We start from the raw sequence: 22,024 nt of genomic DNA on the forward strand, positions 1-22,024 counted from the left end.
TGTTGTCCTTGGGCTATATCCTCAAAGGGGAGGAGCTTCATGGGGTTTGCAAACTTTTATCACCATGTCATCAGAAACAGCAGTTCCATCGAGGACCCCATAAATGCACTCACCAGGAAGACCTCTGTAGGATTCCTGTGGACAAATGAAGCAGACGAAGCATTCTCAGAATTAAAGTGACACTTCACCACTGGCCCAGTGCTGCAAAACCCAGACCCATCCCGTCTATTCATCATCAAGGTGGATGCGTCAGATGTCGGCATTTGATCTGTACTCTCTCAGCGCTCTTTTGCTGATAGTTGGATGCACCCCTGTATCTTTCTTTCCCATCACCTGACTCCTGCAGAGTTTAACTATGATGTCGGAAAACAAGAACTTCTGGCTGTCAAGAAGGCCCTGGAGACATGGTGACACTGGCTGGAGCAGGCAGAACACCCCTTTCTGGTATGGACAGATCACAAGAATCTCTCCTACATTTAAGATGTCAAGAGACCCAACTCCCGTCTAGCCTGTTGGGCTCCCCTCTTCACCTGGCTTAATTTCAACCACACCCACCATCACAGCAGAAGAATACCAAGGCCAATACTCTCTCCATTTGTTTAACATCACCAAGGACAATGCCAATCCAGAGCCCATTCTTCCTTGCTTGTGATTTGGGGAATAGAGTCAGAGGTGAGGGCTGTCCACCAGTCAGATCCAGGCCAGGTTGGAGGACCTCCCAACCAGATGTTTGTCCCTGCTACTGTGCATCACAGAGTGCTGGAGTAGGGTCATTCTGAAAAAGGATTTGGAGCTTTCCCAGCATATCTAAATGAATAAACTCTTCTCGGGCTTCCAACTTCCAAGGGTCGATTTTAACCGATGTTTTAATGACAAATTCTGACGTTGTCATGAAGATAGAGTTTGTCATCGAAACATCAGTTAAAATTGATACCTATACCCGTCTGGAAGCCAGAGAGGAGTTTATTCGTACGGTCACTCTTCCCACCTAGTTGTCCAACTGGGAATTCATCAGACCCTGAAATTTATAATCAGATGATTTTGATGGCCACCTCTGTCCCAGGATGTCCACGACATCATCTCTGCACCCTCTGGTGGCTATGGTATGATTCTCCAAAATTGCCCACTTCTTTGCTCTCTCCAAGCTCCTGTCAGCTCGTGAAACTGGCAATCTCATGCCTTGGCTCGTGTTTAGACTGCATCGCTTCCCTTGCCACATAGAGTCTGATCGGGGACCACAGTCCACATGACAGTTTTGGACAGCTTTCTCTTGTAGGAGTCACAGCCAGCATCTCAACAGGTTTCCACCCCCAATCTGACGGCCAGACTGAGAGAGTGAAACAGGAGCTGCAGGCAACACTGTGCTGCCTTGTCTCTTCCAACCCCACGTCCTGGAGCTCCCAAATGGCTTGGGCAGAGATAGCCCATAATAACCTCCATTTGTCTTCCACTGGCATGTCCGTCCCCCTTTGAATGCCAAAAGAGATTCCAAACACCACTTTTCCTTGACCAAGTAATTGACATGGGAGTTCCTGCTGCAAAACAACTGGTCCAGTGCTACAAGCCACATGAAGACAAGCCAGGACTTCTCTGCTGCACGCTCAGAAACTAGCCCAGTGTTCCTCGTTTCCCCGCTCAAGCCAATGAATTCCACCCCCTTTGCTCCAGTCACCTGTGCAGTGCCTCCTGGTATCTCACCGGGTACGGGACGGTGTCCAATATCTTATGGGTTGGGAGTGGTACGACCCAGAAGAACGTTCTTGGGTTCCAGCCCATGAAATCCCAGACCGTCTCTCATCTGGAACTTCTGGCGGGCACAGGTCTCTGGCACTAGGAGGGGGGCCCTTGGACAACTGTGGACTCTGCCATGGAGTCTGGGTGCCCTCAGAGGTGGGCATCTGAACGGGGTTGGCAATCATGTTCATGAGAATGCACAATCCAGCCAACTAGTGTTTCATTGTGATTGCATTTCACTTCCTTCCTTTCATTTCTGTCGTGTTGAGTCTTGACCAATGCACAGAGGCAGCAACGCTCCCTGCTCACCTTAGTCCAGGAAAGATCACAATTCAGACAGGCTTTGAGTGGAATTTATTTAGTATTAAGTTACTTCTTCTGAGTCATAGCGTCAGCATTAGCTTTTAGTTTGAGGTTGACAGTTTAGTTAACTGTACTGCTGGCCTAAAGTTTGTTATTTTCCTTCTGTTCTGCAGAGTTCTTGTTAAAACCCAATGAATTGTACAGTCCGCTTCAGTGTGTCTCCCTTCACCAAACACCCTGTCACCATTAGTAAGCTGGAGGAGGGAGCAAGTGCAAGGTACCTAACGTTACCAATGACGTGAGAATAGGTGGACTGGCATGTTGCAAGGAGCATATTTGGACTCTCCAACAAGATATAGATAGATTGAGGAAGTGGGAGAAAATTTGGCACTTTGCGTTTAACATGGGAAACAGCGAAGTCAAGACACATCAGTAGGAGGGAGCTACAGGCAGACGGTCAGAGAGGGACTGCAGATAACTGAAGTGTAGAGGAACAATAATAAATCAATTCCAGTTCCAATTCCAAATGAGTGTATAACAGTCCACCTTTGGCTCAATGGCAGAATCTTTGCTAAATCTAGGAGTTTCCTTAGAAATGCATGTTTACGGATAATTGTCACAAATACATGCTGGGATTTGTGGTTTAATTTACCCTGGTGAGCAATATGACCATAATTAGCTGTTGAGATGTGTAGCCCTCAGATGCAACAAGGGGACTCCCTTGTGGCTCATGTTGGATATTTATGTTCATATGGTCTCTATCAACTGGTGTTACTGGAAGGAAGAGAGATGTGCAGGGGGCACCTGCTCTCTGATTTCCCTCAAATACTGAGGCATTTCTTGAATCTTCTTTTCATCTGTAATTAGAGCTCCTGATGAGCTCCACATTAGGCTTTTCTGGGGGGTGGTTATTGACAAGATGTCAGGGCTAGAGGTGGGTGCATCCATGGAGATGGGGAAGTATCAAGAGAGTGGAACGAGATGGTCTTTCACGTTACCAAAATAGCTCAGTGATCGTATGACCTCCTTTGAGGTATGATTCCCACAAATAATCCAACCATTAGACTGTATGCTTGCTAGGAATGATCCTGCGAAAGCCAATAGGTGTTGTATTGCTGGTTCACCATTCAGCAACATTGAAAGGACACAATTCTTCATAATCAAACAAATGTGAGTTCAAAGCAAGTTTGTATTAGAACTGTGTTGAGTATCAAACACTGCTCTGAGGAAGATTTGTCTAAGTTAGAGAGCAGAACATAGAACAGTACAGTACGAGGATGGGGCGGGGGGGGGGGAGAAAGGCCCTTCAGCCCACAAAGTATGTCCCGACCATATTGCCAATTTAAACAAATCCCCTCTGCCTGTACATGGTCTATTTTCCATTGCCTGTCTCACGAACGTTACCACCGTAATCTGCATCCGCCATTTCCCCTGGTAGTGGATTCCAGCCAACTCTCACTCCTCAACTCTCAAATCTCTGTGCAAACAAAATCGTTTAAACTTTACCCCTCTCACCCTCATCCTCTAGTAGTTGACATTTCCATAATGCAAAGCAAACTATGAGGAATAGCTAAACAGGTCCACGTATTGATAGGACTGAAGACTGTAGGAGGAGAGCCTACGGAGCAGAAAGATAAGCACAGACCAGTTGGGCCAAACAGCCTGAAACGTCGACTGTACTTGTCTCCAAAGATGCTGCCTGGCCTGCTGAGTTCCTCCAGCATTTTGTGTGTGTAGACTTCTTCTGTGTTGGAAACTCTATACAATAGAAGCTCATACGCACAAATATTGGTTGTCCAAAAGTTTAATGAGTTTCTTTGTATTTATCTGCTTGCAATACGTAATATTACATACAAAATAACATCTCAAATTTCATAGTGTGCACCAAGAAAACCTCACTGATTGAAATCTATCCATTACTGTTTGGTCCCAAGGAGCCCAGACAGGAGAATCTACTCTGTAATTCTGTGTTTATATGAAGAATCTTTTTCCAGTCAAAGCAGTGTATTGAGGCTAAGGTGAATCTTTGCTTTCATCATAGAACCTTGGCACAGAAAGAGGCAATTTAACACGTTGCAACTGTATCTGTGAATTGAGCTTCCGTTTTGATAGTTGAAACAAGGTTTAACAAACCATGTTATACCCTTGAGTATTCTTGCAGGGGTCACATCATGACTTTTTCTCTTTGATGTAGGCGCTACGGAAGATTCTGTTTGGGACAACATTTCAAGTTTTCAATTATGAATGGAGGAAATCTCACTTCAGATTCCGAGACCCTAATTCTGACTTGTCGTATGCTTTAGAGGCTGAGAGGGTCAGTGCCAATAAATCCTTTTTTTTTCACTCAAGGCATGGTTTCTGAATCCTGATATCTGGCTCTTGGAAAAAATCTGCCACCAGTTGAGCAGAGTGTATGGTCTGACTTTCAGCTTTACACCTGAGCACTGACTGGTGGCCCGGCTGGTCAGTATACAAACGATGGCAATTTTTAAAATCCATGTTAGATGTCAGGCATTTATTGTACATGAGAATCTGATTCACAAGGCCAGCTTGTTGGAAGACCACCCTTCACCGCCACCCCCCCCCATCTCCATCAGAGCAGTTCCCAACTCACTGTGTGAGAGAAAGCTCAGTGGATGGTTCAGAGCTCTGAGCCAGCTTTACTGTTTAATGACTGACCTGTACCTCAAATTTGTTCACCTACCTTAGTATCTACAGCTAAGGAAAATATTCTCTGTCTTTAGATGGGGATTATAAATGCATCTATGTACTTTCCCCTTGTTTGAACAAGAAACATTTTATGTCCATTCCAAATATTCTCGCTCTAATTTTAAGATGGCTCATTCTTCATCATAGGAAGCAGTTTCCTGATGTTTATCCTATGAATCCTTTTTTTTTTCATTTTAAGTACTTGACCAGATCATCCTTGTTCTCTTTGCTTTTGTCATAGAATATTGAACAAACGTTCAAAAGTTCAAAGTAAATTTAATATCAAAGTACATACAGGCCACCATATTCTTGCAGGCCTACTCAATAAATCCATACTAGAATGATAACCATAATAGAATTAATGAAAGACCGCACCAACTTGGGTGTTCAACAAACTGTGCAAAAGACAACAAACTGTGCAAATACAAAAAGAAAGAAATAATAAATAAATAAACAATAAATATCAAGTTCATGAAAATAAATATCAAGCCTTTGAAAGCGAGTACCTAAGTTGTGGGAGCACTTCAGTGATGGGGCAAGTGAAATTTTTCCCTTCAATTCAAGAGCTGATGTCTGAGGGATAAAATAACTGTTCTTGAACCTGGTGGTGTGAGCCCTGGGGCTCCTGTACCTTCTTCCTGACGGCAGCAGTGAAAAGAGGGCATGTCCTGGGTTGTGGGGGTCGCTGATGATAGATTTTCTGTGACAACGCTTTGTGCTGATGTGCTCAATGATGGGGAGGCCTTTACCTATGATGGACTGGGCAGTATCCATTACTTTTTGTAGGATTTTCCATTCAAGGACATTGGTGTTTCCATACTAGGCAGTGATGCAACCAGTCAATATACTCTCCACTACACATCTATAGAAGTTTGTCAAAGTATTCAATGCACCCACCACTCTCAGTGTAACGAACCTACCTCTGATATCCCTCCTAAACTTTCCCCACTGACCTTAAAAGGGTGTTCTCTGGTATTTGCCATTGTTGCCCTGGGAAAAACCCACTACCTTTACCTCTTATCACCTATGTCCTGGAGAGTTAAATACAGGTTCTTTAGAGCTACCTTATAATAAAAGATTGAGCGAGCTAGGGCTTTTCTCTTTGGAACGAAGGAGGATGAGAGGTGACTTGACAGAGGTGTACAAGATGTTAAGAGGCATAAATAGAGTGGACAGCCAGAGACTTTTTCCTTGGGAGGGGGCACAAGTTGAAGTTGTTTGGAGGAAAGCACATGCGTACACCTTAGAGGGAATATTACTTCTACCCTCCATTGCTCCAGAGTGAAAAGCCCTGGCTCATTCAGCCTATCACCTCTGGATCTTAAAGAGTGGGGGAATGATACCAGTGAGACTGCTCAGTTAGGGGCTGGCATAGCTTAATTGGGCTGCGTGGGCTGTTTCTGTTCTGTATTGTTTTATGACCCTATCTAGGTGGGCTGAAGGGCCTGTTTCTGTTCTGTATTGTTTTATGACCTTACCCAGATGGGCTGAAGGGCCTGTTTTTGTGCTGTAGTGTTGTTTTACCCTATCCGGATGAGCGGAAGAGTCTGTAGCTGTACTATAGTGCTCTATGGGACATCGTAATTCAATGCTTCCATAATTCAATGTAGTCCTTGGAAGCCATGGTGCTACTGGCAGGTTTTTGATCTAGCAATGAAATAGAAATGATAATTTCTTGATCAGATTGGATCTGCTTTTTATTTATCACATGTATTTAAAATATACAGTGAAAAGTATCACAAACAGGAGAAAATCTCCAGATGCTGGAAATCCAGGAAGCACACTCAAAATGCTGGAGGAACTCAGCAGCCCGGGCAGGATCTATGGGGAAGAGTAAACAGTCGACATTTCGGGCCGAGACCCTGCATCAGGACTCAAATTGCAGTGAAATGCATCGCTGATATCAAATCAGCAAAGATTGTGCTGGGAGCAGCCAGCAAGTGTCACCATACCTCTGGCGGCAACTTAACATGCCTACGACTCACTAACCCTAACCTGTACATCACTGGAATGCGGGAGGAAACCAAAGTCCCCAGAGGGAGACTGTACAGGAAAAATGTGCAAGCTCCATACAGACAGCAGAGGGAATTAAACCATGAGCTTACAGATGGTGCTGTAACTGTACTAAGCTAACCACTGCACTACCATTCCACCCCAATCTGTAAAGGTCAGAATGCTGGGTGACCCAGATGTGATTGTGTATGAAAGCATCTAGTGCCCTTGTCTTTCTGAGATATAAAGGTTGTAGTTTGGAAGGTGCTATTTAATACTGAGTGTCTAAAATACCCATTTACTGGATCTTACAAGTCTAATAGAGACCGTACAACAAGATGGAATACATCTTTAAAGTATTCCACTTTAAGTGTTTCTAAAAGGACCAACAGCATTTCAATATAGTAAATAATAGCAATTGTTTTGGTTGACATGCTTTGATAAAACTCATTCTTTTCCAAGGGTGGTACAAGATGTATTCAGATGGCTGTCCAAACCTACATCCTTAAACGCTTACTCTTCACAGGAAATGGTGAACTGGAAGACACCAACGATAAATGGTAAGAATGTCTTCTCACCTTGACTGTAAATAATCACGACATCTTGCTGATTATTCTTGGATGCTTCCATCACTCTTGGGGCACTGAACCTTTGGTAAATCTCAGGGAAGAGAAGGAGTCCACTCGATAGAGTAGAAGTGGAGAGGATGCTACCTATAGTGGGGAAGTTTAGGACCAGAGGGCACATCCTCAGAATAGAAGGAAGTCCCTTTAGAACAGAGAGGAGGAGGAATTTACTTAGCCAGAGGGTGATTTATCTGTGGAATTTTTGCCACTGATGACTGTGGAGGCCAAGTCATTGGGTATATATAAAGTGGAGTTTGATAGGTTCTTGATTAGCAAGGGCTTCAGTACTTGTGAGGAGAAGGCAGAAGAATGGGGTTGAGAGGGATAATAAATCAGCCATGCAGGGATGGTGGAGATCAATTTGATGGGCTGAATAGCCTAATTCTGCTCCTTTGTCTTATGGTTTTATGGAAATGTGAGAGGAAACTAGAGCACCCAGAGGAAATCCACGTGGTCACGGGGAGAATGTGCAAACTCCTGACAGAGAGCGGTGGAAATTGAACTCTGATTGGTGACCACTGGCAGTGCAAAGCGATTGCACTAACCACTACGCCTTGGTGCTGCCTTTCGTGTGCCTTTGAGTGATGCCTCCCATCTTCTGTATTTGCCCGCAGCCTGCTGGAGGTCAGCCAAAAAGACCAAGAGAGAGTGTTGGCAGCTGCACTGTCCGACATTCTGTGGACAGCAGGGGAAGGCGTCCAGAGTTGTGTTTGCCTGGTAACCACAGAATGCTATATCGCTCCTACCATCAATTACAAATTTGACAGTTACACAGAACAGGTAAGACATAGCACAATTGTAATTAGGAATTGCTATTTATTGTCACATGCACCGAGACGCAGTGAAAAACTTTTAATGTGCCTGTCATCCAAATGGGTCATTCCATAAATAACCACATCGAGGTAGTACAAAAGCAGGAGAAAACAGAATGTCAAATATACTGTTACTTTTACAGAAGAAGTTCAGTGCAGGCAGATAAGTAAATTGCATGACTGGGAGATCAAGTGTTCCTTTTAATTATAGTATATAAAATGTCAGCATCTCATAACAGAAGCTGTCCTTGACATAATGATGCTCCGGTTTCCAAGGACATGTGGCTTAGGGTTAGTAAATTGCAGGCATGTTATTTTGAAGCAAGGCGACTCTGGTTGCTCCCAGCACGCGCTTGGACTGAGTTGGTGGTTGACGCACATGATGCATTGCATTGTATGTTTCATTGTTTCAATGCACACGTGACAAAAAAGCTAATCTAATCTAACCTGATCTAAATGTCCTTAGCCTTTTGAGGAAGTAGAAGCGTACGAGTGCTTTCTTGGACATGTATGTTTTCTCGGCCATAGAAACTATGTGGCCGGAACCAAACAAATTGTTGGTGATATTTGCATCCAGAAATTTGAAGCTCTCAGCCATCTCCAACTCAACATTATTGATACAGGCATGACATTTAAAACTTTGACAAACTTCTACAGATGTGTAGTGGAGACTATACTGACAGGCTGCATCGCACCCTGGTCTGGAAACACCAATGCCCTTGATCGGAAACGCCTGCAAAAAGTAATGGATATGACCCAGTCCATCACGGGTAAAGCCCTCCCCGCCAATGAGCACATCTACATGCAGCATTGTCACAGGAAACCAGCATCCTTCATCAGTGACCCCACCACCCAGGTCATGCTCTATTCTCACTGCTGCCATTAGGAAGAAAGTACAGGAGCCCCAAGACTCACACTACCAGGTTCAGAAACAGTTACTGACCTTCAACCATCAGGCTCCTGAATCACAGGGGATAAATTCACTCAAATTCACCAGCCCCATCATGGAAATTTTCATACAGCATATGGACTCACCTTCTAGGACTCTTCACCTCATGTTCTTAGTATTTATTATTAGTGTTTTTTTATTTTTGTATCTGCACAGTTTATTTGTCTTTTGCACACTGATTGAACACCCAAGCTGGTGCAGTCTTTCATTGAACCTATTACGGTCATTATTCCATTATTGATTTATTGAGTATGGCTGTAAATAAATGAATCTCAGGGTTGTCTATGGTGACATACAGATATGTACTCCGATATAAATTTACTTTGAGCTTTGATTTAATTTAATTTGTATATGATATTGTAACTCCTGGAAGAGGAATCTGTCTCTTTTTGCTGGTGTAAGAGAGTAATGCCGAACGGTTACAATGACCTCCTGTATCCATGAAGTCAACATGCAGAGAAAGAGTACAGTTTGTGCTGTATACCCTAACACATAGTGAGCTGTTAGCTGTGAATATTAGTACCAGGTTTCTTTAGAACATAGGACAGTACAACAATCTAAGATTGATCTTAGGGTAGCTTAAAAGTTTGGCACAACTTTTAACCTACTCTGAAATCAATCTAACCCTTCCCTCCCGCATAGCCCTCCATTTTTCTATCAAACCCATGCCTTTCTAAGAGTCTCTTAAATATCCCTAATATAGTATATATGTTGCAGAATAAGGCAGATGATCTCATAGCGCAGTTAGAGATTGGAAGGTATGACATTGTGAGCATCACTGAATTGCGTCTGAAAGAAGATCATAGTTGGGAGCTTGAAATCCAAGGATACACATTGTATTGAAAGGACAGACAGGTAGGCAGAGGGGATGGCATAGCTCTCTTGGTAAAAAATGAAATTAAATTCTTAGAAAAAGATGACATAGGATTGGAAGATGTAGTATCCTTGTGGGTAGAGTTAAGAAACTGCAAGAGTAAAAGGACTGTGGTGAGAGCTATATACAGGCTTCTGAACAGCAGCCAGGATGTGGACAACAAATGACAATGGGAACTAGGAATTATTACTAGGAAGAAGGTGCTGGGAAAGTTGAAAGGTCTGTAGGTAGATAAGTCACCTGGAACAGATGGACTATACCCCAAGGTTCTGAAAGAGATAGCTGAAGAGATTGTGAAGGCATTAATAGTGAACTTATACTTTTATACTTTATAGTCGCCAAACAATTGATACTAGAAAGTACAATCGTCACAGCGATATTTGATTCTGCGCTTCCCACTCCCTGGATTACAAATATTAAATATTAAAAATACTAAAAACAGTAAAAATTAGTAAATATTAAAAATTTAAATTATAAATCATAAATAGAAAATAGAAAAATGGAAAGTAAGGTAGTGCAAAAAAACCGAGAGGCAGGTCCGGATATTTGGACGGTACGGCCCAGATCCAGGTCAGGATCCGTTCAACAGTCTTATCACAGTTGGAAAGAAGCTGTTCCCAAATCTGGCCGTACAAGTCTTCAAGCTCCTGAGCCTTCTCCCGGAGGGAAGAGGGAAGAATCAATAGACTCCAGCATGGTTTTGGAGGACTGGAAAATTGCAAAAGTCATTCCACTCTTCAAGAAGGGAGGGAGGTAGAAGAAAGGAAATTATAGGCCAGTTAGCCTGACTTCAGTGATTGGGAAGATGTTGGAGTCAATTGATAAGGATGAGGTCTCAAGGTATTTGGAGGCACATAATTAAAACAGGCTAAAGTCAGCGTAGTTTCCTTAAGGGATAATTTTGCCTGACAGATCTGTTGGAATTGTTTGAGAAAATAACAAGCAGGATAGACAGAGGAGAATCAGTGGATGTTGTTTTCTTTGGATTTTCAGAAGGCATTGGACAAGATGCCGCACATGAGGCTGCTTAACAAGATTAAGAGCCCGTGTTATTTCAGGAACACACTAACAGGGATAGAGGATTAGCTGATTGGCAGGAGCCTTTTCTGGTTGGCTGTCAATGACTAGTAGTGTTCCGCAGTGGTTGGTATTGGGACGGCTTCTTTTCACGTTATAAGTGAATGATTTGGATAACAGAATCGATAGCTTTGTGAACAAGATCGTGGACGATCCAAAGATAGGTAGAGGGACAGATAGTGTGGAGGGGGCAGGGAGGCTGCAGAAGGACATGGACTGATTAGGAGAATTGGGCAATGAAATGACAGATGGAATACAATGTAGGAAAGTGTATGGTCACGTACTATGATAGAATGAATAAAAGCATAGACTATTTTCTAAACGGGGAGAAAGTTCAAACATCCGAGGTGCAAAGGGACTTGGGAGTGCTCGAAAAGGATTCCCTAAAGGTTAAGTTGGTGGTGAGGAAGGCAAATAAAATGTTGACATTCATTTTGCGAGGACTAAAATATAAAAGCAAAGGTGTAATGTTGAGGCTTTAGAAGACACTGGGGAGGCTTCACTTGATGTATTGTGAGCTGTTTTGGGCCCCTTATCTAAAAAAGGATGTGTTTACACTGGAGAGTGTTCATAGGAGGTTGGTGAGAATGGTTTTGGGAAGGAAAGGGTTATCGTATGAGGAGCATTTGATGGCTCTGGGACTGTACTCACTGGAATTAAATAAGGGGAGATGTTGTTGAACTCTATCAAATGTTAAAAGGCCTACATAGGGTGGATATGAGGAGGATGTTTCCTATGGTGGGGGAGTCTAGGACCAGGGGGCATGCCTCTGAATGATGATGAGGAATTTCTTTAGCCAGGGGGTGGTGTATTGTTGCCTCAGGCAGCTGTCAAGGACAGGTCATTGGGTGTATTTAAGCCGGAGGTTGATAGGTTCTTGGTTAATCAGAACGTAAAAGATTACAAGGAGAAGTCTGGAGAAAGGGGTTGAGAGAGAAAGTGAATCAGCCATGATAGAATGGTGGAGCAGACTTGATAGGCCAGATGGCCTAATTCTGCCACTATGTCTCATGGTCTTATGGAATATATCTGCACATTACACACACCTACCACACTCTGAGTAAAATGACTACCTCTGGTTTTTCCTCCACTCACCCTAAGATTATGCATCTCCATTTCCACCAGAGAAATGCTGCTGGCTGTCCACTCTATCATCTTATATTATATGACTAGTGTAAATTAATCCTTGATGGTGAGTGTGGACGTGGAGGACCAGACGTCCTGCCTGTGTGCTGTCTGACTCAATGACAGGGAGTTAACCCAGAGGCAAATTCAAAAGTGAACTGAATAAGTATCTGAAAGGAAGGAGTTTGCGGGGCGGTGCGGGGAGGGAAGTAGAATGGAATTTGTCGCATTGCTCTCACACAGACACAACAGGTCAAATGTTCCAAAGATTGAAGGTAAAGTTTAGCTTTATTTGCCAGCTCCTCCAACAGGACTACGACCTTGTCGCAGGGTTTGGAGGCTTGCGTGCCTCAATAACACGGAGAGATATGGGCCTTGTGCTTTGACTCTTGGTGGGTTCACCCATGCCAAACAGGTCAAAGAGAAGAGTGGCCAGCCTAAGAGTGATCCAACGATCCTCCAGGTTCAGGGCTAACAACACTGACTGGTCAGAAAAATTATTATGGGAACAGCACTGAAGAATCCTTCTCTTTCTGTGTGCAGTGGTATGGACAGACAGAAATGGAGGACAATTATCGCTGCCCTGAGCACCAGCGGCGCAACGGGCAGTAAGATCATTTGTCCAATATATGTGAAAACACACAGTGAGATGCGTCAGTGACAAATACGGTCGAATATGTGCTGGGGGCAGCCTGTAAGTATTGTTACGAGAATACACATAAAATTAAGATGTTTGCTGGCCTGGGCTAGCATCAGTGGCATCAGCAGTTGGTCTGCCACCTGCCCTCAGGGGAAGGAGAGATAAGGAACAATGGAGCAGCGTCTGGAGATGTGTAATGAAGGGATGTGGGAGGAAGAGCTGTCTGGAGCGGCTCCCCCCTTTGAACCCTGAACTGTTTGAAGTGATGGACAGGCGATACCCCAGCAGGGGGATAAAAAGGGACAGATTCGCTAAGACAGACACACACGCCACCCGAGGTAACGAGACCCTGGAAGCGGTGCGCTTCTCACGAGTGGGTGAGAAGTGCCAGACAACGACAAGGGTGGAAAGGTACGATCAGCGGGAACCCGGCGTGTGTCCGCCCTTGCCTGGGTGCCGGGTTCACTGCAGAGGATCGACCGCATCTGGAGGAGGGGTCACAGTCGGTGACCTCAGGTGACATCACCAAGGACCCGCCCAAAAAGCTGTTTGTGAGCCATCTCGCTGGTCTGTGAGCCATCCTGCTGGTCTGTGAGTGAAGCCGTTCTGAATGATGAGTTGTTCCTATTCTATCTCTCTCTTCCCCCACATTGTCCACCGCCATGGCAACGATTACTGCGAACTGAACTACTAAACTGGACTGAACTTTGAGTCATTTTGAAATTGGTCATTTACCCCTAGACAACGATAGAGCTTGATTGATGCTGTTATCTTAATTCTGTGCACATGTGTGTTTATCATCACTGAACTGTTGCATTTATTATCCTTTCGATTACTGTGTTGCTTGTTTCCTTAATAAAACTTTCTTAGTTCTAGTACTCCAGACTCCAACTGAGTGATCCATTTCTGCTGGTTTGGCAACCCAGTTACGGGGTACGTAACATAAGTGGGGGCTCGTCCGGGATTTTGAACGCTAAATTTGGGACGGAGTAAATTGATTGGGTTAAAATTCCCGAAAGAAAGAAAAGACAAACAGCAGAAATGGAGGTTGAGGAATTTATAAAGGCGCCGACCTTGGAGGCATTAGAGGATGCCAGGAAATCGGAATTGATAGCTGTGGCAAAACGGGTGAATCTTGCTAAGGTGAAGTCGACAATGAGGAGAGAGGAGATACACAGAGCTATTGTGGAGCACTATGTATCTAAAGGTGTGTTTCCCCAAGGTGAGCTGGGGGTGGTGTCTATTGAAAAACCTGCTGGAGACGCGGTACAGGTACAGCTTGAAAAACTGAGACTCGAGCACGAGTTCCGGGTACGGCAGTTAGAACACGAAGAGAAGCAGTTAGAAAGGCAGGAGAAAGAGAGAGAGTTAGAAAGGCAGGAGAAAGAGAGAGAGTTAGAAAGGCGGGAGAGAGAGAAAGAGGTAGAAAGGCAAGAGAGAGAAAGACAGTTGGAGAGAGAAGAGAGAGAGAGGGACAGGCAGTTGGAGAGAGAGGAGAAACAGAGGGAAAGGGAATTTGAGCTGGAGAAGTTAAAGATAAGGGCCGAGCAGGGGCTCGTGCCGAACCAAGGTGGAGGGTTCCGGGCGACCCAGGAGGTTAGGCTGGTTCCCCCATTTGACGATACCGATGTGGATCGGTACTTTCTCCACTTCGAAAAAGTAGCTATAAGTCAGGAATGGCCGAGGGATAAGTGGGTTGTCTTACTTCAGAGTGTACTGAAAGGGAAGGCCCAACAAGCTTACTCCGCCTTATCCGCGGAAGATGCCCAGAAGTATGAGGTGGTGAAGGAGGCCATCCTCAGGACTTATGAGTTGGTCCCGGAGGCATACCGGCAGAGGTTCCGGAATGCGAGGAAGCGGTGGGACCGCACGTATTTGGAGTTTGCTCGTGAGATGCAAACATATTGTGAGCGTTGGTGCGCCTCGAAAGGGGTAGAGGGGGATTATGACAGACTGCTGCAGCTGATTCTGATTGAGCAGTTTAAAGGTTGTGTCCCTGAGGGTATGAGACCCTACCTCGATGAGAAAGAGGCAGCCACGTTAGCCGCAACTGCTAAGTTAGCGGATGAGTATGCGTTGACGCATAAAATGAAGTTTGCCCCGAGTAAAGGCTACCAGAAGGGTAGTCAGGACGGCGGGGAGAGTCCACCGGAAAAGTCAGAAAGTAAGCCGGGGACTAGTGAAAAGGATAAGGTAGACCGGGAGCAGTCTGGTAGGAAGTCTCCTGGGGTCGTCTGTTATAATTGTGGGAAAGTCGGACACTTTGCGTCCAGGTGCTTTGCCCCAAGGAAGGAGACGGGGAAAGGAAAAGCGGAAATTTTGAATGGCTGTATCGAGCTGTTAAGCGAACCGCTAGGGAAGGACAGGTCTGAAAAAGTCCAGGAAGGGCGCGAGAGGTTTATCTCGGCCGGACTGGTGTCAGTGAAAAAGAGGTTAAAACCAGTTCCAGTGCGGATCTGGAGAGACACGGGAGCGTGTCAGTCACTAATACTGAAGAGTGTATTAGAGTTTAGCTCAGAGACCCAGACTGGGGAGGTAGAGGTCAAAGGTGTTGGGGAAGGGACAGAGTCAGTCCCTTTGCACCAGATACATTTACAGAGCAACCTGGTCTCTGGACTAGTCACGATCGGGGTGAGGTCCGAATTACCGATGAAAGACGTGGAAGTCTTGCTCGGTAATGACATCGCCGGAGGAATCGTGTTCCCAGTCGTGAGATTGACGGGTCAGCCTGCCAGCATGGAGGCCCCGCCCGCGATGGTGAATTTGGCTGAAACATTTCTGCCAACCTTGTATGAGACAGGGGGTAGTGAGATAAGAGGTAGTGAGGGAGCTGGGACGGACGTAGCAGTAGCCAGGAAAGAATTTGTGCAGACGCAGGAGCGAGACGAGGGGCTGATGGTTTTGGCCGAGACCGCTCTCTCTGACACAGCCTTGACAAGCTATTGTGCGGATAAGGAGGTGCTAAGGAAGAAAGGGAAATCAAGTACAGCATCCGCAGATGAGGAGTGGGGGGTGGTGCAAAAGAGTTATGGGGATGAGGTTTTTAACATGGCCCACGAGGTACCCCCCGGTGGACATTTTGCGGTGCTGGAGGAAACAGTTGGTGGAATCATGAAAGAGATTTACCGGCTGCCCAGGGGGAAGAATGTTATTGATCATGACCGACGCGAACTGAGACGGTCACCGGCTTTTGATATGCTAACAAACCTAGTCGGTGTTAGCGTGGAAATCAATGAAGCTAGGGGCCCCTTGATAAGAGGAAAAAACCATTTTGAAAAGATTAGGATGGGATCGGTCAGATGGGAGAAGGCTATTGTTTTGGCCAGGTCTACTGATAAGGTCTCTCCCTTAATCCCCGAAGGAGTAATTAAACGACTCGCACCCATGTGTTTGATTGTCCCGAGGAAATGCAAAGAACTGGGACGTTGGGTTATGTCGGTTACAATAGGGCGGCCAAGTAAACAACACCCATATTTTTTGAGTAATTCAGTGACTAAAGGGCTGATGAACACAGAGGTGTGTATTGGCAATTTAACACGGCTGTCTGAAGCCAGCGTGATAGTGAGCCTTGGAAAAAATGAATTCGGCCACACGAGAGTCACTTACCTGGGAATTGTGGTGACACAGGGGCAGCTGGCAGTGATGCAAGCTACAGTGCAGGCTATCGCTGACCTCCCAACCCCGACAGACAAGAGGGCCCTCAGAAGGCTCTTGGAGATGGAGGGGTACTGCAGGAAGTTTTGCAATAACTCTGCGGTCAATACCCGTCCCCCTCCTACTAAGCCCTTGCGAGAGAAAACTGAGTCGGAATGGGACGACCCTTGTTATTGTGGTCCGGGACAAAACCAAATGAGAGGTTACATTGGTCGCAATTCATCAGTGTTTTTGGCCACTATGAAGTTTGCTGAGTTGGAGCCTGGTCTAAGGGATTATTAATAACACGTGTAAAAGGAACAGAAAATGTGATGACTGTCTGTCAAGGTGTTGACAGCTTCAAATTCTCTGTATTAGCTAAATAACTGTTAAAGATGTATATTGTGTATGTATCAGATAATGTAGTCATGTTTGTAATTTTTACCTCCCGGTAAAAATCCTTAAAGGGGGGAAGTGTTACGAGAATACACATAAAATTAAGATGTTTGCTGGCCTGGGCTAGCATCAGTGGCATCAGCAGTTGGTCTGCCACCTGCCCTCAGGGGAAGGAGAGATAAGGAACAATGGAGCAGCGTCTGGAGATGTGTAATGAAGGGATGTGGGAGGAAGAGCTGTCTGGAGCGGCTCCCCCCTTTGAACCCTGAACTGTTTGAAGTGATGGACAGGCGATACCCCAGCAGGGGGATAAAAAGGGACAGATTCGCTAAGACAGACACACACGCCACCCGAGGTAACGAGACCCTGGAAGCGGTGCGCTTCTCACGAGTGGGTGAGAAGTGCCAGACAACGACAAGGGTGGAAAGGTACGATCAGCGGGAACCCGGCGTGTGTCCGCCCTTGCCTGGGTGCCGGGTTCACTGCAGAGGATCGACCGCATCTGGAGGAGGGGTCACAGTCGGTGACCTCAGGTGACATCACCAAGGACCCGCCCAAAAAGCTGTTTGTGAGCCATCTCGCTGGTCTGTGAGCCATCCTGCTGGTCTGTGAGTGAAGCCGTTCTGAATGATGAGTTGTTCCTATTCTATCTTTCTCTTCCCCCACATTGTCCACCGCCATGGCAACGATTACTGCGAACTGAACTACTAAACTGGACTGAACTTTGAGTCATTTTGAAATTGGTCATTTACCCCTAGACAACGATAGAGCTTGATTGATGCTGTTATCTTAATTCTGTGCACATGTGTGTTTATCATCACTGAACTGTTGCATTTATTATCCTTTCGATTACTGTGTTGCTTGTTTCCTTAATAAAACTTTCTTAGTTCTAGTACTCCAGACTCCAACTGAGTGATCCATTTCTGCTGGTTTGGCAACCCAGTTACGGGGTACGTAACAGTATTGCCAAATTTCCCACACCAACATAGCTTACCTGCAACTTACCAACCTAGACATCTTTGGAATATGGGAGGAATCCGGAGGATCCGGGGGGAACCCCACTTTCTGAGGAAGCAGAGGCACATGATTTCTTTCTTGGACTGGTGTGTTTCATTGACCATGGCATCTACGTGGCCGGAACAGTACAAATTGTACTGACAGACAGCAGCAGGAATTGAACTCCAATCGCTGATCACTGGCACTGTAATAGCACCACACTACTGTACCACCCTGATGCACCATCAATAACTCCAAAAGACTGGAAGTAGAGTAAATACTGAGAGGCTTTTATGCACAGCAAAATGTGACCTCCAGCATGCTGAGTGTCTGCCCCTGGACTGACAGGAGGAGCCAAGGCCCAATCGCCTTTATTCAGGGGTCTGTGGGAGGAGCCACAGGGGCGTGTCCAGACAGGTAACCATAGAAATAGAAACCATAGAAAAACTACAGCACAGAATCAGGCCTTTTGGCCCTTCCTGGCTGTGCCGAACCATTTTCTGCCTAGTCCCACTGACCTGCACACAGACCATATCCCTCCATACACCTCCCATCCATTTATCTGTCCAATTTATTCTTAAATATTACAAAAGAACCTGCATTTACCACCTCGTCTGGCAGCTCATTCCATACTTCCACCACTCTCTGTGTGAAGAAGCCCCCCCTAATATTCCCTTTAAACTTTTCCCCCCTCACCCTTAACCCATGTCCTCTGGTTTTTTTCTCCCCTTGCCTCAGTGGAAAAAGCCTGCTTGCATTCACTCTATCTATACCCATCATAATTTTATATACCTCTATCAAATCTCCCCTCATTCTTCTACGCTCCAGGGAATAAAGTCCTAACCTATTCAACCTTTCTCTGTAACTGAGTTTCTCAAGTCCTGGCAACATCCTTGTAAACCTTCTCTGCACTCTTTCAACCTTATTAATATCCTTCCTGTAATTTGGTGACCAAAACTGAACACAATACTTGAGATTCGGCCTCACCAATGCCTTATACAACCTCATCATAACATTCCAGCTCTTATACTCAATACTACGATTAATAAACGCCAATGTACCAAAAGCTCTCTTTACGACCCTATCTACCTGTGACACCACTTTTAGGGAATTTTGTATCTGTATTCCCAGATCCCTCTGTTCTACTGCACTCCTCAGTGCCTTACCATTTACCCTGTATGTTCTACCTTGGTTTGTCCTTCCAAAGTGCAATACCTCACACTTGTCTGTATTAAACTCCATTTGCCACTTTTCAACCCAGTTACAACATATATATATATATATATGGTTTACCACATACCCTTCCCTGCTGAAATATTCTGAGACTTCACAACTTTGGCTCTAAAACCTGGGGCACATTTGAGTTAAGATGTAGATCAGCGGTGGCAGGAGAGAGCCCAACAATCTGACCTGTACTTGCAGAACATTTAAATCTGGCAGTCTCTCTGCACATAAAAATACATCCAATACAACACTTCACTGATTCTCAACCAAAGGGAAATATTCCATCCACAATCTTGATAGGCAGCCTACTTTTAAATTGCAGGATTCTAATAACAAAATAAAGCCTGCAAACTTGGAGCATGCTGACTGTGATTTGCCTCTTTGAAAGTCAACAAATTAAACTGCAAGTGAACAATAATTCTGTCACATTGGCCAAATAGATGTGTTTATTTTCCCCACGAGCACAGGACCACAGGGAATATTTCATGTGCTTTATTAAATTTCTCAATGATCCCAGAAGTGTAGATTAATCCATTTCTACTTGACCTGTAATCAAAATGCATTTCCAGCAGAATAATTTATTTGAATTCGCAGTCGGCATGTCAGACACCATTAGGCACTCAGTGGTCACTTTATTAGGTACCTCCTATACCTAATAAAATAGCCACTGAGTGTATGTTCATGGTGTTCTCCTGTGTAGCCCATCCACTTCAAGGTTTGGTGTCTTCCGTGTTCAAAATTGCTTTTTACACGCCACTGTTTTAATGTGCGGTTAATTGAGTTACTGTCACCTTCCTGTCAGCTTGAACTAGTCTGTCCATTCTCCTCTGACCTCTGTCATTAACAAGGCATTTTTACTCACAGAACTGTGCTCACTGCGTGCTCTTTTGTTCTCTCACACCATTCTTTGTAAACTCTAGAGACTGTTGTGCATGAAAATCGGGGATCAACAGTTTCTGAGATACTCAAACCACCCCATCTGACACCAATATGGGCAAAGTCACTTCCATCACATTTCTTCCCTATTCTGATGTTTGGTCTGAACAACTGAACCTCTTGGCCATGGCTGCTTGCTTTTGTGCAATGAGTTGCTGCCTGATGATTGGCTGATTAGATATTTGCATTTACAAGCAGGTGTACAGGTGTATCTAATAGGGCCACTGAGCCACACACGGTGACTAATATCAATGACTGGGAGCATATAGAAACATCTAAGAGCCACAGAGGTAAGTGAATTATAAAGAGTAGCTGAGCACATTTCCAAACATCAGTGTATTGAGTTAGTACAAAAGGAAGAACAATAAAAGAATCCAGAATAAGACCATGAGACAAAGGAGCAGAATTAGGCTACTCAGCCCATCGAGTCTACTCTGCCATTCCATCATGATTGATTTATTATGCCTCTCAACCCCATTCTCCTCCTTTCTCCCCTTAACCTTTGAAGGCCTTAATAATCATGAACCTATCAACCTTTGATTTAAATAACCCCGATGACTTGGCCTCTACAGCCATCTGTGGCAATGAATTCCACAGATTTACCATTGACTAATGAAATTCCTCCTCATCTCTCTTCTAAAGGGAAACCCTGTTCTGAGGTTTTACCCTCTGGTCCTAGACTATAGAAACATTCACTCCACTTCCACACTTCCTTACCAACCTCAGTATCGTGTTAGTTACAGATACAATAACAAGGAAAGCACAGTGCAGGTAGACAAATAAGATGCAAGGTCACGACGAGATAGAATGAAAAATTTAGAGTTCATCTTTATCGTACTAGAGATCTATTCAAACTGTATTTTTTTTTAAATGTGAAAATTACACCAACCTCCTGGCAAATGTAATTCCTAAGTCAACCACTTTCAAAAATGGCTTTTATTAAACTAATCTTTTCCACAAGTTGGTGAACCTAAATTTATTCTCTACGACAGTGTTTCTTTAATGTTCAAATATTTCGTTGACATTGGAACCCGCTAGGATCAGGGAAGGTTCTACGCCTACACGGGAAGAGAAATAATAGTGAAAATGTAAGCTAGATGTTTGGTCTCCTTTGCCTGTCCTGAGTTTTAGAGCAATTACATTCACCTCCATCCTTTGTCCATAACCACATAAGGTTCCCAGATCCTCACAGACATCAATGATGCCATCTCAAGCATGGATCAACTGGTAACTGACCTAGTGTTGCTGTGTCATCCCATTTCTCTGGTATTTCATCCATCTCTCAACAACTTTATGGGTGGCAAGAGACATAGTCATTGTCATAGTCATACTTTATTAATCCCGGGGGAAATTGGTTTTCGTTACAGTTGCCGCTTAAATAATAAATAGTAATAGAACCATAAATAGTTAAATAGTAATACGTAAATTATGCCAGGAAATTATGAAATAAGCCCAGGACCAACCTATTGGCTCAGGATGTCTGACCCTCCAAGGGAGGAGTTGTAAAGTTTGATGGCCACAGGCAGGAATGACTTCCTATGATGCTCAGTGCTGCATCTCAGTGGAATGAGTCTCTGGCTGAATGTACTCCTGTGTCCAACCAGTACGTTATGTAGTGGATGGGAGACATTGTCCAAGATGGCATGCAACTTGGACAGCATCCTCTTTTCAGACACCACCGTCAGAGAGTCCAGTTCCATCCCCACAACATCACTAGCCTTACGAATGTGTTTGTTGATTCTGTTGATGTCTGCTACCCTCAGCCTGCTGCCCCAGCACACAACAGCAAACATGATAACACTGGCCACCACAGACTCGTAGAACATCCTCGGCATCGTCCGGCAGATGTTAAAGGACCTCGGTCTCCTCAGGAAATAGAGACGGCTCTGACCCTTCTTGTAGACAGCCTCAGTGTTCTTTGACCAGTCCAGTTTATTGTCAATTCGTATCCCCAGGTATTTGTAATCCTCCACCATGTCCACACTGACCCCCTGGATG

General features: G+C 44.7%; 1 protein-coding gene across 1 annotated transcript in view; it reads left to right on the plus strand.

Moving 5' to 3' along the window:
- Nucleotides 1–22,024, plus strand: part of mindy4b (MINDY family member 4B) — a 91,421-nt gene that overhangs the window by 28,711 nt on the left and 40,686 nt on the right. The window contains exons 7-9 of the mRNA XM_063044814.1: nt 4,232–4,351; nt 7,201–7,298; nt 7,979–8,144. Coding sequence (XP_062900884.1) covers nt 4,232–4,351; nt 7,201–7,298; nt 7,979–8,144 — 384 coding nt within the window. The remainder of the gene's footprint in view (nt 1–4,231; nt 4,352–7,200; nt 7,299–7,978; nt 8,145–22,024) is intronic.

The sequence above is a fragment of the Mobula hypostoma genome, chromosome 4 (assembly GCF_963921235.1).
Source record: "Mobula hypostoma chromosome 4, sMobHyp1.1, whole genome shotgun sequence".
NCBI lineage: Eukaryota > Metazoa > Chordata > Chondrichthyes > Myliobatiformes > Myliobatidae > Mobula > Mobula hypostoma.